Raw genomic sequence first — 16,945 nt, 5'->3', positions numbered from 1 at the left:
GTTTATATATTACACCTAACTTAATCCTCAAAACAACCTTTTTAGGAAAGCACTTTTTCTAGATGAGAAGGACTAGGCACTGGAATGAGGTTAAATCATTTGTCCTGGGTCACTGAAAGGCAAGATTAAAATTCAAGGATGTCTGACCCCAAAACCTGTGCTTTCTTCCTATGCCACTCTGACTCTAATATGTGATATTTGCCTTCACACCACCCTGACTCTCATATACAATATTTGCCTTCAACTTGAGATGATAAAAAGGCATATAGTGTCTTTTGTCCCCACAAGATTTACAACCAAGTGGAATGATAAAATAATATCTGAATGTCTAATGCAATGTTCAATGTGTTCTATCTCTCTGGATAAATGCAAAAGATGTGTTAGGAAAGTTCAAAGGAGTTAGAGCTCACAGTGGGTTGTGGGGTCAGAAAAAGGTTTGATTCCAGGAGGAGTTGGCACATAATCTAAGCCTTCGAGGATGGTTAGGATTTAAAGAGGCAAAGGAGGAGATAGAACAGGCTTTCTAGGCAAAGGACAGAGTCTGTGCTCATGTTTGGAGGTCGGAAGTAAAGTAAGTGATCTGTGGGATTCATCACAGTTTTCAGAGAGTAAGGGAGTGATAAGATAATTATTGAATCCAAGGAATATTAACATGATAACAGCATACAGAATGTATAAAGGGGACTAAGGTGGATAAATCAGTTGGAAGGTTGACATAGAGGTCCTGGCAAAGGGAATGGGGGTCTGAATCATGCTGTTAAGAAAGAAAATAGAATTTTCACAATAGATATCTCTCACTGTCATCTCTTCCAGGATAGGAAACAAGCAGAGAAGACCTGTTTTCAATTGCACACTATGAAAGGGTATAAACAGCAAATGGTCATATTATCTAACAAATATAAAATGAGTAAGATGTATATAATGCAATGTGCTTCTTAACTAATAATAATGGCAATAAGTTCCTTTTGCACATTAGGGAACTAAGAGTTGTCAAGGGTTAAATGATTTGTCCAGTGTCTGCCCAGGATGTCATGTTGGGCTTCTGAAGCTAAAGACTGACAGCCTACTGGTGTGGTACCGAGATCACGTGGCCAGTGCCAATCAAATGTGGGGATGTTAGGAAGGACTGGACCAGCCACAACACTTCCGGTCTGTTTCATATATTGTGAAACCTGATTTTGCCCCATTTGTACTTGACTATAGGCTTTATCATTCTTAAATTATCTCACACAAAACAGTTTCTACCCAACTAGATTGAGTGCATTTTGAGGGCTGTACAGATCAACATCCTAGGGCATAAAAAAAGTGCTAGTCTGGGCCTGGGAGAGATTGTCTGGGGTCCCAGCTCTGCCAATAACCCTTGGTGCAACAAGTCATTTAAATACTTTGGACTTCATAATTCTAATAATAATTATGACAAAAATGAAAACTCACCATCACCACCTACCACTATGGCCATCACCATCACAATAACAAGGACTGACACTTATGAAGCTTTGTTTATGGGCCAGATGCTGGGCTAAGAGCTTTAAACACATCATCCCATTTAATCCTCCCAACATACTAGAAAGGAACTGAGGCACGAAGAGGTTAAGTAGCTTTCCTAGGTCATGAAGGCAGGAGGGTTACCCCAGATGACCTTTAATCCTACAGATCGCGTAGCCTTCCTCCTTTGTGTTCCCAAGAAGCTCACTAGAGTTTTGTATACACAGTTGGTGATCAATAAATATGCTTTGAATTAAGGAGGATAAATAGTTATCCTCTCTATTTGTCCTCTGCCTCCCAACTTCAAGCAATATAAAATCTATAAATATACTGAAGCGGTGAGGACTGGCTCTTCAACTTGTTTAAGCGGTAATTGCAATTATTCTAACCTACAATTGTTGTGGATCTGTTCCACTGAGTTTTTCTCAAAAGGCTAACTTTTGGGAATTGTCTCTCCAGAGGCTATCACTAAGTCATTTGTGCTCCTACTCCTTTCTTTCCTGTTATGAATAGAACGTAGACTTTGTGTCACTTCTTAATAAATGGTTTGCTATTAAGGGATCATTATAGTAATGTAGGCTATTGGAAGAAAGGGGTTACTTTAGTAGCCAACCCTCTTAATGACCTGCTCTTCTGTACACATTAGTAGTTGGAGAAGGCTGTGGTTATTGAACTTCTGCCATCCACCACAGACAATCTGCTCAGACTTGCATTGTTGGAAAGAGAGGGCAATGGAAAAAAATTTCTATCCAAAATTTGGAGCTACTCTGCCTGGTGGATGACAGTGCACTGAGTTTACAACTTGTTCATCGGGAATTAGCAGAACTGTTAACTAAATGACGAGTGCGGCCAGTCAGCTGCTAATGGCACATATTCTCTGAGAGGCTGCATTCAGTGGAACTCAACAAATATTTATGGAGCACTTGTAATGTGCCAAGCACTGTTGCAGATGCTTGAGACCCATCAGCGCACAAGATAATAAAAGCCCCTGCCCTCGTGGGGCTTACGTTTTGGAGATTAACAGTCAAAGGCGTCCCTTCCTCAAGTTAGCCTGGCAACTAAAGAATGTGGAATTATGACCCATAGGCACCTCCCCTCCCCAAACCCTATAGGATTTAGTGCTCAATTTCCCACTTACAAAATAACTATTAAAAGAAGAGAGAGATGTTTTTCTCTAGATTATATAACTGAATGTACTCACTGGGACTTTGGGAACTTGTACTTTGAGACTGGGGAGAAAAGTCCAAGAACAGCACCCGGTCCTATGGGGCCTGGCACAGTTTAGTGTTGTTTTGCATTCTAGTGGCAAAGATCTTGTAAGAAAGTCCATGTTACTGGCACAAAAGGAGTGAGCATGGGAAAACCCTTGTTCTTCTTTCTATCAAAGGCATAGTTGTGAAATGCAAGATGCGATGATTACACAAGCAAATCTGGAATCATCGTTAAAGGGAATTAACTTGGAAAGTAATTTATGTCAAGAAAATTAAACTCCTTTGTTATCTTCCTTTTACTGTAATATGCTTCCTGAACACTGCCTATGAGAGAAGGCTTTTAGAAGGGCAAAATAAGTATAGCAAAATTAACTCATTTTATCAATTTGTGCTCTCGGACAGAGTTTCCTGACTGTGGCTATGAGGGGCTGTAAAACTGATGAATTTGCATGGAAAAAGAAACCAGTGTAAGTAATTTGTGTAAGAGGTAACACAGACATAGACTGCTATAATTCAGACACCCTGCACATAGTAGCCTGCTACAGTATGAGCAGTTATGGGTTAGAAAAATGGCCACACTGCACTCAGTCTGACTTGAATGAAATCAATCATAAAGGTACTTTCTCTCAGCTCCTATGCCACAGGCTTCAGCAACTCCTTTGCCAAGCAGATTTCTGGTCTGTAAACCATGTGCTGATCTCCTTTTTCAACCCTTCCTTCCTAAAAGGTCTGACCAAATATAAGCTGAGTATGGTTTTCCAAAATGGGCCATGTAAGAAAGGCACTGAATTAAATGAAGATTTCCCTCTATGTGAAAAGGAACTTCCTGCTCTTGGAAGATTTAAGCAATGCTTTTTATGAAATGTAGTATTAAGTGCCAAAAGCCAGCAGAATGTTTTAACCCCATCAAAGGCATCTAAAGCATACAGAGCCCTGTTTCCACACATCCCTATTTTGTGGACACAAGTTAAGGAATATGTGCGTTTGTGGTGGCAGAGGGATAGAAGGAGGTGAATTAGAGGAATTTTTCTTCCTGAAAAAGTGTTTTCCTTGTTTGAATAGGAACAATTCACTGATACCCTCCCCTTCCCCATTCTGAATCATGAGGATGGCTTATCTTTGACAGTTAATTATTGCGAGTTCAATTTGTAAATGAAGGGTATTCAGGTACTTTATTGCCATAAAGAAAACTCAGTCATGGATCTCAGGAAACCTTGATATCTACTCTATAAAGGAAGGAACTTATTTCTGTGTTTTCCTCAGCACACACTGCAGGATGTTCCATGTATTACACACCCAACAAATGTTTATTACATCAAACTAAAGTTATATGACCTTGTTAATGGCCAATGCTAAGAACTGACATTTATTGAGCACCTACTATGTGCCAGGCGTCTCCCTGAATTACCTCATTTCATCCCTGCCATATCCCTAGGGAGCATGGATTTGTTTTTTTTCCTTTACAAATGTGAAAATTAGTGTAAAGTTAAGTAACATGATCAGAATCACAAAGCAAGGTCATAAGAGGGATTTGAACCCAGATATCTCCAGATATATGCCCAAACAAACAGGTAAAGCCCACAGACAGATCTACTCTCCCTCTCTTTGCTTCATCATCAATGACTGGGGAGAGGAATTCAACAAGATTTAAATAGAAAAATATGATCACCTACCACTTACCTAGCAACACTTCTGTCTCATTATCCTCCTCTCACTGCTCTGTGTTTATAGGTCATTAGAGCCAAGTGTCAGCCAGTGCTTCTCTGGATGAAGGGCTGACACTTGGTCTGGAAGAGCCATCCATGCAGGGCTAGCAATGCTGACTGATCTCCTGCATTAGTGGCTTCTGCCTTGGGACTGAAATTGATTTTCTGCATTTTAGAGTATCATCCCATCTTAGCTTTTGGTTGAGGTCAAATGTGGTACTTGTGCACTATCTGATACAGCCTCAGCCATGGGATTAAGTCTTCCCTGACAGGGGATGGATTTGATGGCCTAAGAGGTCTTTTCACAACATGATCTATAAACCAGGGAAGGGCTTCTAAACATAAGCTCCTTAACCAAGAGTGCACTGGAACTTTATGATTATTAGCTCTTAGGAAACCAAACTGTATCAATAGAGCCTCATCCCAACAACCTACATGGCCAGCTGTCTATAGTAATAGTTCTCAATATCTTCACCAAGAACTGTTTGTTGTTTTCTCCTCCATCCATTGAAAAATCCTGGGTATTAATATATACTCTAATCAATCACATACTGGATTAACTCAGTTTCAGTGTTTGACCTAATGTATGGCTTTGCTGAGTGTAGACTTTACCAATTTCACTCCAGACATGCTTACAGGGTCACCAGCAACAGTCTTTCCAACAGAAAGAGTTAACTAGGATAATATATTCCAGCCCAAATCTCATTATCTGTGGTCCTATTGTGGGAAATATAGGATTTCTGCCAGTCTTTGGGAAACCCCTAAAATGCCTTTTAGTTCCCCAGTGTTACCTACTGAATATGAATATCTGCTTTTAAAAGAATTGAAGCTATGAGTGCATAAATAAAGGTTTATTAAAAAACCACATTGTCAGTAATGACCTCCAGCATGCTCCATGTTGCTCATGGGAAATTCTTATGCCCTTAACATAAGAGAAAGCAAACTTTTCAAATACTATAGAACTAAGTGCTACTTTAAAACTCTAATAAAAATAACCAAGTTGTGTTCAAAATGCAAGAACTTGTTCATTATGCTTCAGAAGATTGGAGACTGTTGAGAATTAGGCTTGGGGTTGATTAATGATTGTGCATTGAGTCCCCTATTACATAATTTTATTGTTGTTAGCAACCATTTGATCAATAAATATGAGAGATGCCCTCTCAAAAACAAACAAAAAAAAACAAAACAAAAATAACCAAGTTGTGGCTATCCACTTAAAAAGTTGTTAATCTGTCAGTGTTAAGTTGAGAATTTTAAGACATCTTGTTACCCATTAGCTACCCTGGAACAGAAATTCCCAAAATAATGCAGAAGTACAGGTTTGGGCTGAAAACTTGAGGAATAAGAACTTTCTGGCTTCCTAAAGCAGATGAATTAGAGTTAGTATTGGCATGCTCTTACTCTATCAGAATTATTAATTATGAAGGGGTCACTAGACTGGTCCTTCTAATAAACTCATTTTTAGAACACGAATCTAAAATTCATTCTTCTTAATTTAAACACCCACACAATACATACAGACACATTTTTAATAAATTTGCTGATTTGGTCAGCTCAAGGATCATCTCTGAGCACCTAGTGAAGATCAGGAACAGAGGCTTTAATAATAATCATGGTAGTTATCACTGTTGAGCATCTACTATATGCTAGACACATAGTTGGTATTTAATAAACATTTGTTGATTGAATAAATGATTGTTACCTATGAGGAAAATGCAGCTAAGATTTGGGTTACCGTGACCCAAAGTTATACAGTGGACAAGTGGCAGAGCCAAATCCCCAACTCTATATCTGGGACCACTTTATGATACCATGCTGCCATCTTAAATACATATTTTATATAATATATTATATCAGGACACATAACATGAATTACCTAGAAAAGATTAGAAATAGATGAACATACAAATAGAGATCATGATAACAAATTAGCGCTATATCAAGGCATTACATGTCTGTTTCTCCCTGAGTCAAATCTTTATAGTAAGAATGGTCAGTTTGATAAATTCAGCAGCATCTTCAGCTAAGCACAGAGAACAAAAGGCTGCCTAAATGCTGCCAGGAGAACTCTTTCTGCCAGCTCTAACCAGGAAGGGGGTAGGAGTATGAGCGTAACAGAAAGGCCTGGACCTTCATGGACAACACTGACCAATGGATCTACTGATGTCATAAGCTTGTTCTTACCACAGTTCTAATTTCAGCTGACATAGGGGTCATAACACCACGGCCAGGGCACACATCAAGTACATGGGATATGCACATTTCAATTTATGGGTTAAGAGATGGGACCACTCGTATTTTATATGGCTCTTTTTCTACTGGTGAGGAGAGTAGGATAAGAAAAATCATTTTTGGCCACCCACACTGTGAGCTAGGATCCAGAGGAAAGGGTAGCTTGATGAAAATTTCTATTGCTGCCAGTCCGTTCTGTTAACTGCTGGCGTAACTGTCCAAATATTCACCCTAAATATGTCAAGAAAATTAAAAGAAAAAAATTACATAACAAAACATCCTTTTGAATCAATTCAATTTCAGTACTTATTTTGAACATTTCTTGAATTATAGTAGAGGAAAGCCACTAATTAAGGCAACCACATCTTCCTAAGAGTACAGCAATATTTACTATTATGTCTCTCTATGAGGAGCTGATGAAAACTAGAAAATGAAACATCTGCAATGTCATAATATATTCAGAATAAGGTGGTATAGACAGGCAAGATGGAAACATACACAGGGCCAGTCAGTAGTTTCTATTCTATAACTGAACAGATTTTCTTTAAAACTGCATTTTGGAGGTTGGAATTACGATTTTTTAAAGGGGACTCCCATTTTTGTCTGCTGCACACCATACTCTCACTCTGTTAGAGGTACCATGGACTTCTGCAGATAGAAACGTGTGACGTTCATTTTAAAATTACTAGTAGCGCCTGTTATTGACCATCTAATTATGCCGAGTTCCATTTATAAACATAGCTAACCACTAAGTTTATGGAGACTTTTTGTGCTGCTTTAATAGGATATTGATCGAGAGCATAGTTTGAGTGGACTGCCATTGAATTGTGTAATGGCAAACAAAAGGCAAGGTCACAGCCACTGTTCATGTGAGGGCTGCAGTGTATTTTTTATTATAATCCTTTTGTTTCTTTCTTTAATGCTCAAGTCCAAATGGTTTCTTTTGAAAGAAGAGCTTACTTAATAATATAACCTATTTTTAAAATTAATTTCATGCAGTGATCATAGCTCTCATGTTACTTAACAGAGGAGAACCAACAGGCCACTTGCCTAGAAGAGAAAGTTTCAAACCTATTCCACTTTTACAGAGATCTAAAATCCTGCAGCTATTTAAATGGCACCACAAAGGACTGGATGCCTGGCATCTCTTATCCTATACCAATTTCCTTATGAGTCCTTCTCTGCAAGAACATTTTGTAATAGTCAAGTTTGGGCTTGTTCCTATCAAAGAGCTTCATTTTCTTATTGTCCCTTGGAGCTGAGTTAATTCTGCTGTAGTAGTTCCATCATGTCAGGTTAGAATCCTGCCAACAGTTCTACTAAATAGCTGGCCAGAAAATCCGAGCGTATGGATATGCGTACTCAAAGACAAACAAAGGCCCTTCAGACTTAAAAAAGTTTAAAAATGAACTGCAGTTTGGATCTTAAAGATGATTCTTGTGTGAAAATATAGAAAGAGTGAATATTTCTAAGGCAGAAAACAGCCACTAGGGTGCCACCTCATGCCAGGCTGCAGCATTTGCCCGGCTCCATTCGCTCCCCTTCTCCACTGACAAGCAGCTCAGGAATCCTGCAGCCGCCCAGGCAGCCTAGCTTTGTGGCGGAGCCAGGACAGTTCAGCTGCTGGATTTTAATGGATTCTGCAGCAGGGCAACAGGAACCAGAAATCAGTCTGGGTAGCTGAGAGTGGTTTTTACACCCAAGGACTCTCAGGCTGGCCACAGCGCACTGAGAACCCTGGCTTTTCAAAATTCCAGAGCCATGAAGTCATCGCCAGCCACGAAGTTTACTTAACCCTTGCAGCCAGCTCGGATGTACAAACCACTGCTAGAAACTTAGAACTCGCCAGGCCAGAGTCACAATGGCCTGTGTGTGTTTGTGGTTTTCCTCTTTCCCAGTGAAGTATTTAAAGTTTCAGAGTCACCCACCAACTTCAAGTAAAACAGTCAGCACTTTAGAAGGAAATGGGCAGAAGTAGTGGATTTTTTGAGAGGATTTTCTGGGTTCATACCGGGAAGGATGTTTGGCAGTCTTAAAGCACACACCTTGAGGAAAACATGGATACAGAGTGAACAGGGGGGCGCGCTGACAGAGACGGCTATCGCGGCAGCATCCTTTGGCAGCTGGAAGAGCGGGCTCCTTTTGCAACAACTTCAGGGGAAAGAGACCCATCTGAAAATGCTTCTAGAAGGCTTTGTTTGAAAATGCAGCATCATGTAAGAACCATTTCAACAGATGGTTCCTGTCTCTTTCCTCATGGTTTTACGCTAAAACAACTTTAGTGATTCTGAATCGCACTGTTAGCACTTGTAAACCCCTTCCCCCAAAGCAGAGAAGACTTCTTTCTCTCTGGCACAGAGTCTAGAGGTCTGTATCACTCCCAACCCCAACCCCCAGCCTCCCCCAGAACAAAGTAATAAACAACTAGGAATGACTTTCAGATGGTCCTATCACATGGGGGAAAAGGTAGGGAAAGCACAAATACACATTTACTTTTATGCTACAATACTTCCTTTGCTGCTAAGAGAAACAGAACTCTCATTTCTTACCTATCATGGGCTCTAAATAATGCAAAAAATTAAAAGATACGTAGCCAGGCGAGGGTGAGAGGGGCATGCAGTAGAAGACCACCAGGAGCCCCTGATTTCAACAGGTTCATGCATCTGATCAGCATAATTTAATGTCTCACAACCTTGTTGCTTGACTCTCACCTTTGAATGTGTGAAGCTAAGCCAGCAGCTTTCTCTTGAGTTTCCCTGTCGTTGCCACCCAGTAGTAACACGATTTTAAACAACAAACTTAGCACATAGTTATTTCAGTGAATCCTCATGAGAAAATACTGAAATAGTACCTCCCTCCTCTATTAAATTTAAAAGGAAGAAGACTAAAAACAGAAACTAGCTGGAAACCTGGGGAAAGTAAATATTTATATTAGCATTTTAAATATTGAATATTAAAGATTCATAAAGAGGAAACAATTTCAAGCAAAGGCTACCATTTAGGGGGAAATTTCCAGGCCACATATGTGGTCCTAGTTATGTGGGACTGGGGGGACTGGATGGGGCTGAGATACCCAAGAGGAGGCGAAGAGGGAATGTGCAACACAGTGGAAGAAATTCTAAGACACTGAGGCCACCAAAAACTGCCAGGTAAAGGGCTAAACTATGCAAAGAGTAAAAAGATCACTGGTGGCGAGCATGCAGACATGACGAATTGGAGCACATGTGTTTCTTAGGCAAGTGAGACTATTCTGTATGATACTGTAATAGTGGACACATTTGTCAAAACACATAGAATGTACCCCAATGTGAACTATGGACTTCAGTTAATAATAATGTATCAATCTCAGATCATCTAGTACTAACAAATGCACCACACTAACAAATGATGTTAATGACAGGGGAAACTATATGGGGCAGAGGTTATATTGAAACTCTGTACTTTCTGTTAACCTAAAATTGTTCTAAAAAATGAAGTTTATAAAACTGCTCTAAAAAAACGAAGTTCAGTCATTAAAAAAAAACCTAAAAACAAATCCAGTAAAAAAAATTAATCAAGTATTTTACTTGTTTTGGTTTACATAAAAATAGTTTTAATCTTCTTTTATGCACAAATCAATAATCTAAAAGTTTGTCAACCCTAACAAGAAATGATTATTTAATAAAAGCACAGAATGTTTGTATTCTGTTTGGGTCTATAATGCAGTTACAGGAGAGGTCATGGCAAAAATGTCCGCAGTCAGCTTGTTGAGGACTCCAGAGTTAAAAAGAGCAACTTTCTTAATCTCTTTGAGTGCCATGGTCTCCATCGCCTATAAAAAGGGACAATAACATCAGCCATGGGAGGGCTGAATGAGACCACGCTTACAAAGTGCCCAGCACAAAGCCTGGTACAGGGTGTATATGTAATCAATGCTAGCTACTATAATTTCTAATAGCAGTGTTCATGTTCCTAACAGGACTAACATCACGTGTTTAATAAACTTATGTGCCAGTTAGCTTATTCCTATTTCAAGGTTGCAGAATGCACCCCAGCCCCATCTGTCTGTAGAAAGCATCTGCTGCACCTCGGAATGGATGCTTAGCTCTTCTAGTGTTGGAAAGAGGGCAGTGCTGTAAGGAATGGTTAAGGATTTTGACTCCATCGTGTGGCCCGAGTGTTAAGTCTGTTAGAAAGGTGTGTGGAAACCATTGCTGGGGGATCGTTACCCCAGCAGTCAAGGCAATCTTCTGACATGTACCCTGGAAAACCTGGATGAGAGTCTGCAAGAGGAAGGAGGCAGCTTGGCTAGAAGCTGCAATTGAGCTGACACCGCCCAGTCCCACTCTTGCCAAACCGTTTCAGTCAGCATGAGGCCATGTGTGAGTGGGTCCTAGAGTGATGACACAGCAGTGTGCAGAATCGAAAGGCACTCCAGAGCCAAAGGATGCTCCTGATGCCAGGCATCAGCAACACAACCCCCTCAAAAGCAGGTTCACAATTCACTTGGTAACTATGCTGGCACAGACTGAATGTAGGTCTAATCAAGCTTGGAACTGATAAGCCTTGGCATATAAGACCTTAAACATACAGAAAGCATAACAGGGGCAAGATTCTGGGGATGGTTCTGAGCAGTGTGAGCCTTCTCATACAACCCACAGGCCGTGGAGCACCGATGGCGATGACGGGCACATGTAAGCATTACAGCAGCCAAGGTAGAAGAAAAGGGCCTAGTGCTCCAATCGAATGAGGATTCTCTTCAAGACTATGTTTAGATACCAACAGGGCTCAATGGATGTATTTCCCTGTAATGCCACGATGACAGTTTTACTCTGATACATATGTGTAATAGTCTATGTGACTATTATTATTAAAATTACAAGAAAAATGTGGGATTGTGGTCATTTTTAAAGACCTTAAAAAGTCAACACACACACACAGCCCCGCATGTGTGTGCACATGCTTTATTATTTGTCTGTGGCAAATAACTGGCTAATCAGCTGTGCTGGGGCAGCAACTATCCTCCAAGTTGACAGGTGATCTAGATTTTTCAGTGGTAGTTACTTAAAGAAAGCACACTTCATGACGTAGCAGCAATTTCTCCATCCCTGTTCACAACCTGCTGCTCCTGATGCCTCATTCCTTAGGGTTCCAGCTCCCCTATGCCGAACACCCTCACATCAACCAAGGTCCCCTGACTCCCAGATTTCTAACACTCATAGTTACCTTCCTGCTATTTTCCCTATCATCTAGTCTAACACTGTAAATTTCTTCAAGTTTCAGTCTAAGAATACAGACTCCAGCATTACACAGACTTAGCTTAACCATTTACCCACTGTGTGACTTGGGATAAACAAATTAAATAGACCCATTAACTTAACTCATTTGGATAAATGAGAGTAACTTCTTATCTGACAAGTTTACTGCAAGGATTAATTTATGTAACACACATGCAACCCTAGCACAGTGCCTGGCAGATAATGAATGCTCAATAGTCATTATATTTTCTATCTGTCCCTCAACCCCAGACCCCCTAACCCTGTATCCCTCTTTCTGGATTCTTCAGTCTTCCAGCTATAAGAAAAAAGAACAGACAGCATCTGGGCCTGTGAGAACAGAATGGCATGGCTTGCTTGACCCAACATCTTGTCATGAGATTGACTGGTCTACTTGGTCAATCTTGCAAGACTGTAATGCAGTGAATAGCAGGCATGAACCTGAAATGAAAATTTTTATTTTTACTCCACCTCATTCCACAAAGGATTTGATACAGCTTGAAATCCATGATAATGTAAATTTTATCTGTAAGTGGTATTCTGAAGAAGGTGGGGGGTTAAAAATAAAAATTTTAATATTGGGTATTTACCTTTTCATCTTGTTATTGGGACCTAGAACATTATAGTTATTGTAGGCATGCTTTTAAATAAAAACAAAGATGTTTTTGAGGGAAGGCATCAGTGTGTGTATGTGCATGTCTGTGAGAGAGAAATAGAGGGAGAAAGGGGGAATCCTATACCTTCTCCTTGAACTATCTGTATTATGTCATAGCAAAAATATAATCAGTGACCCCTCCGATCAATGGGACAGGGTGATGACAGGCACTCTTTATTCACTGTTGTTGGTGATTATTGACAAGCTGGTAATGATCACGCTGTACTGTGTCACTCAGGCTGAGGGCATTAGCATTCTTTAAAGGTCAAAGCCAAATTCTTTTAAAATGTAGAATTTCTTAGAAATGAGGGAAGCCTAAGAATTTTTTAAAATCAGGTTCACACCATAAACTAGGGACTATGTGAGATACTCAGGACTTCAGTTCTTTCCCTATACCTCACATGAAGATGTTATTTCATTTTTCCTGATTTAAATTTTTGGCTGTCAAACAAACTGTGTGGTGAAATTCTTCCAATGGGTGAATGAAAAAGGGGTTCTGAAAGCTTATCTATATCTCTAGAAGGCCTAGGCAGAAAGTTAGCAAAGACTCAAGGCAAACCTGTATGAAATCAAAGCAAAGTTATACTTACTCTGTGACACTCTTACTAGCTCGGTCACGCTAAAAACACCTGATGTGACAAAACTGTCCTGGAAGCCCAAATGTCCTGGGGAAACAGAAACAAAAGGAGGAAAGTGTCATAAATAGAGGACATCTGATGACAGAATTCTAACTATTAGTTACAATGTGATTAAAAAATGTGATGTCTAATATCATACTCTGTGCTAGTCCGCGTGTAGGTGGGAGGGTACAGTCATTCAGTGATGTAGATGGCTTTTTATTTGAATCTGGAGGTTATGGAAAGCTACAACACAACAACTGGGTGATTCTCGAAATGGTTAAAAAAAAAATTAACAGGAAATCAGAAACAAAAGATGATTTAAAATAAATGGCTACCTTGGCTGACCTCTGAGACCTTAACAAACGGCATGAAAACAGCCTACCTAAGAATTAGCCAGGATAGCTAAATTCCGTAACAGTTTTTAAACATTATTTTCTAAAGAAACATCTGATCAGGATTGGTGATCCATTCATTCAAATCAAACAAGATTTAAAGATGTTCCCTTCACTTCTAGAGGCACCACAGAGTGACTCTTTAAAAAGCCAGATGAGAAAAAGTGAGCCTCAACCCTCAGAGCACAGGAACAAATTCTTTTGAGCACAGACAGGATTTAGATTTGTTTTGAGAACACAAGCTTTTTGTGAGTGGATGGGTTGATTCTCCCTTTTTTTTTTTTGAGAAAAGATAATAAATCAATGGTTCAAAACAACTTAATCTCTGAATTTTATATTTGCTTCTTTCTTGCTGGATATAATTTCCTTTAAATTACCTGATATTACACCTATTATCAATTGCTTGTTTATTTTAATGGCATATTCAGAAACATAAAACTTATAAATATCAAGGATTACATAATTTATGATATGTTGTTACCCTCTCGACCTCTGAAGTTTTCTGACTCTCTAAATCTCAGGTAGAATCTAGTTGAGAGATCCAGCTATTGGGTTAGTCCGATTGTCACCTGCTTTAAGATTAGAGCCAAAGAAGTTGTTGGTAGAAGAGGTTTTCGAAATAACTATTCTTTGATTAAGAAACACACCTTTAAGGAACGCAACATAAGAAAACAGGGCAATCTGAATATGTAACAAGCAATCCATAAATAAGGTTTTATAGTATTGATAAAAAATAGATTTTGTCCACTACTAAGGAGAAGCAAGTTTACCTACGACATAGTTTATGCACCCATAAATTTATTCAATGTCATGCACATAAACCCATGCAAAAAAATCACCATGTTTTAGAGGATTGTAAATGGACCTACAAATTACTCTTTTTTGTTGTTTGTTGTTACATTGGACTTTTGCATAAGAAAGCTTTTATTTTTTTACTGAGATTTAGAAGAAAATTATCAGTTAATTTTTATATCAAACAAACAATGATATTTTAGATAAATCAGTTCTAGTTTCTAGGATATGCAATAAATATAAATAGATTTTTAACATCAAATGACAAAATTTACTTTGAAGAAGTGCTTCAGAAATTTCACCTCTCAAAACAACCCACACTCAGGTATTCAGTTGACTATTATTTGGTAAGTGCCTGAGGTGTTTCTTGGATTAAGAGAACTGAGAAGTAAAACAGACAAACAAATAAGCAAATAAAAATTCTCTCAAACCGTCTTGGTAAAGGGTATAACATTTCTATTGTGACAACATTAAATCACACTTATCCCACAGATCATAACAGAGGAAATCCAGCCACAATGTACATTACATTTGACTTAAAACACATACAACAATAACAAGGAAATACACAGTTAAAAGGGAAAACCTGGGTTGACCTCCAACTCTTGCTCATCTCTGTCCGCGTTACTTACTTGCGGGCTGATACTTGTCTCAGTTCCCACCTTTGAAATTCCTTATTTTAAGGATGACTAAACATGAATTTCTGTACAGAGGGTATGTGGACACATGTCCTTTCATCCTGCCACCAAAAAAAGCAAGGAATATATTTTGAAAACTACGTTTACTTTGGCACACGGGTTTGGGAGGGCAAAACACCTGCACCGCTCATCCAAATGATCCTCCTCTCTTGTGTACCACCTACACGGTGTTCTTCAGGGTTTGTGCTCATCTCTCCACACACACGTAAAAAAAAATATATCCTAAGTTATATTGTCTGTTTTCACAGGTATCACAGTCTGGACTGTGATATCTGTGAAAACTTGACCGTGAAATAGTTTCATTCACCACTGTATTTAATGTCTGGGACAAAGAAGTTAGCAAGTGAATATTTCTTGAATGAGTGGACGAATGAATCTGTAGGCCAGTGACTCTCAGATCTTTATCTTTTGCCAAGATCTCTCTCTCCTGGGTTCCAAACCCATAAATAAAAAGGTTTATTGGATATTCCTACCAAGATAGCCCACGGGTATCCTCAGACCCAACATGTCTAACATGTCCAAAGCAGAGCTCATTTACTTCTCCTCAAAAAAATCTGTTCTTACTCTTTTACATTCCCTGCTTCAATGAACGATCCACCATTCATCATGTTTTCTATGTTCTGGTGTCATCTCTAACTCCCACCTCTTACAAACACTCACATCTAACTAATCCTCAGGGATTCTGTGTTTTACTATTGACTCCATCCACGTGTGCCTCCATCTTCCCCCATGGCTGTGGCTGCCCCAGTTCTCACCAGCATGTCGGGACAGCCTCCTAACTCTGCTCTCTAGCACCTGTCCTGGCTTCTCCCTCATTCATTCTCCACTTGGCAGCCACAGCTGTCTCACCAACAGGCAAACCTGACGACTCATCATTTATTCAACAAATATTTACTGAGCACCTACCAGATGTCAGGCATTGTGCTAAGGGTTCAAAATATTCAGGCCCTACCTTCAGGGAATTTATAGTTTGGGGTTACAGAAAGCTGTAAACATAAAACAAACAAATTATTTTAAAAATTATAAATGTTATAAATAATATGAAGAAAGAAACAGGAAAAGCTTTAGAAAGGGTGGTCAGGGAAGGTCTCTCTTAGGACCTGACATAGCTGTCTCTAAGGAGACAGCTATGAAAAGAAAGGGAAACAGCTGCATTCAGACAGAGAGGGGTTAGCATGTGCAAAGTTCCTGAGGTAGGAAATACTATGGTATTGGGGAATATGAAATTCATCCAATGTGTTCAGAGCCCACTGTCTAGTCAGAAATCTTGCAGTGGTCCTACAGAAAGTTCAGGGCACACAACTAACTCCTTTCCATGGCATATAACCTCAATATGGCTTCTGTTTTCCCTCCAGGCTCATTTTATACCTCTTATCACTTGCCTCTGGCCCCACCCCTTGGCCTAAGGGAGTCCATGCTCCTCTATGGCTCTGGTTCACACACCCAACCCCCACCCCTGCTTCTCCTCCTGCACTGCCTGGCCTTCCTACTCTTTGCTTGGCCACCTCCTACCTGTCCTTTAGGAATCAGCTTTGTTATCATTTCTATCAAAAGCCTTCCCTGGTTACGCCACCACTGGCAAAGGCTCCTTTTCTCTTTTCTCAATATTGACCTAGTGTCCTATGTACAGCTCTAATCTGAGACTCAGCACTCTGAATTGTAGTTCTGTCTTTTTCTCATATTAGAGTTTGAGTTCTTTGGGAAAGAACATCTCTCTCTGACTCTCCGGGTGCTAACATGGTGCCTGATAGGCAGTCAACACAATAGAGATGCCTCTGAGTAAAACACAACTCAAATGGGACTCAAGTGTGTTAATTTTCCTTTTTATAAAAACATTGGCTGAACTTATTTCTGTCGCTCTCTCACCTCTCTAGCAATATAATCTGAACTAAAATTGAG

General features: G+C 39.6%; 1 protein-coding gene across 13 annotated transcripts in view; it reads right to left on the bottom strand.

Annotated features, from left to right (window-relative positions):
- NFIA (nuclear factor I A) overlaps positions 1-16,945 on the bottom strand; it is a 542,941-nt gene that overhangs the window by 107,693 nt on the left and 418,303 nt on the right. For 12 of the 13 annotated variants that reach the window (XM_073234026.1, XM_073234025.1, XM_073234032.1 and 9 more), the window contains one exon: positions 13,135-13,209. The exons of the other annotated variant lie outside the window; for it this stretch is intronic. In XM_073234026.1, coding sequence (XP_073090127.1) covers positions 13,135-13,209 — 75 coding nt within the window. The remainder of the gene's footprint in view (positions 1-13,134; positions 13,210-16,945) is intronic. 13 annotated transcript variants of the gene reach the window in all.

The sequence above is a fragment of the Manis javanica genome, chromosome 4 (genome assembly GCF_040802235.1).
Source record: "Manis javanica isolate MJ-LG chromosome 4, MJ_LKY, whole genome shotgun sequence".
Lineage (NCBI taxonomy): Eukaryota > Metazoa > Chordata > Mammalia > Pholidota > Manidae > Manis > Manis javanica.
This window is presented reverse-complemented; position numbering and strand designations above follow the sequence as displayed.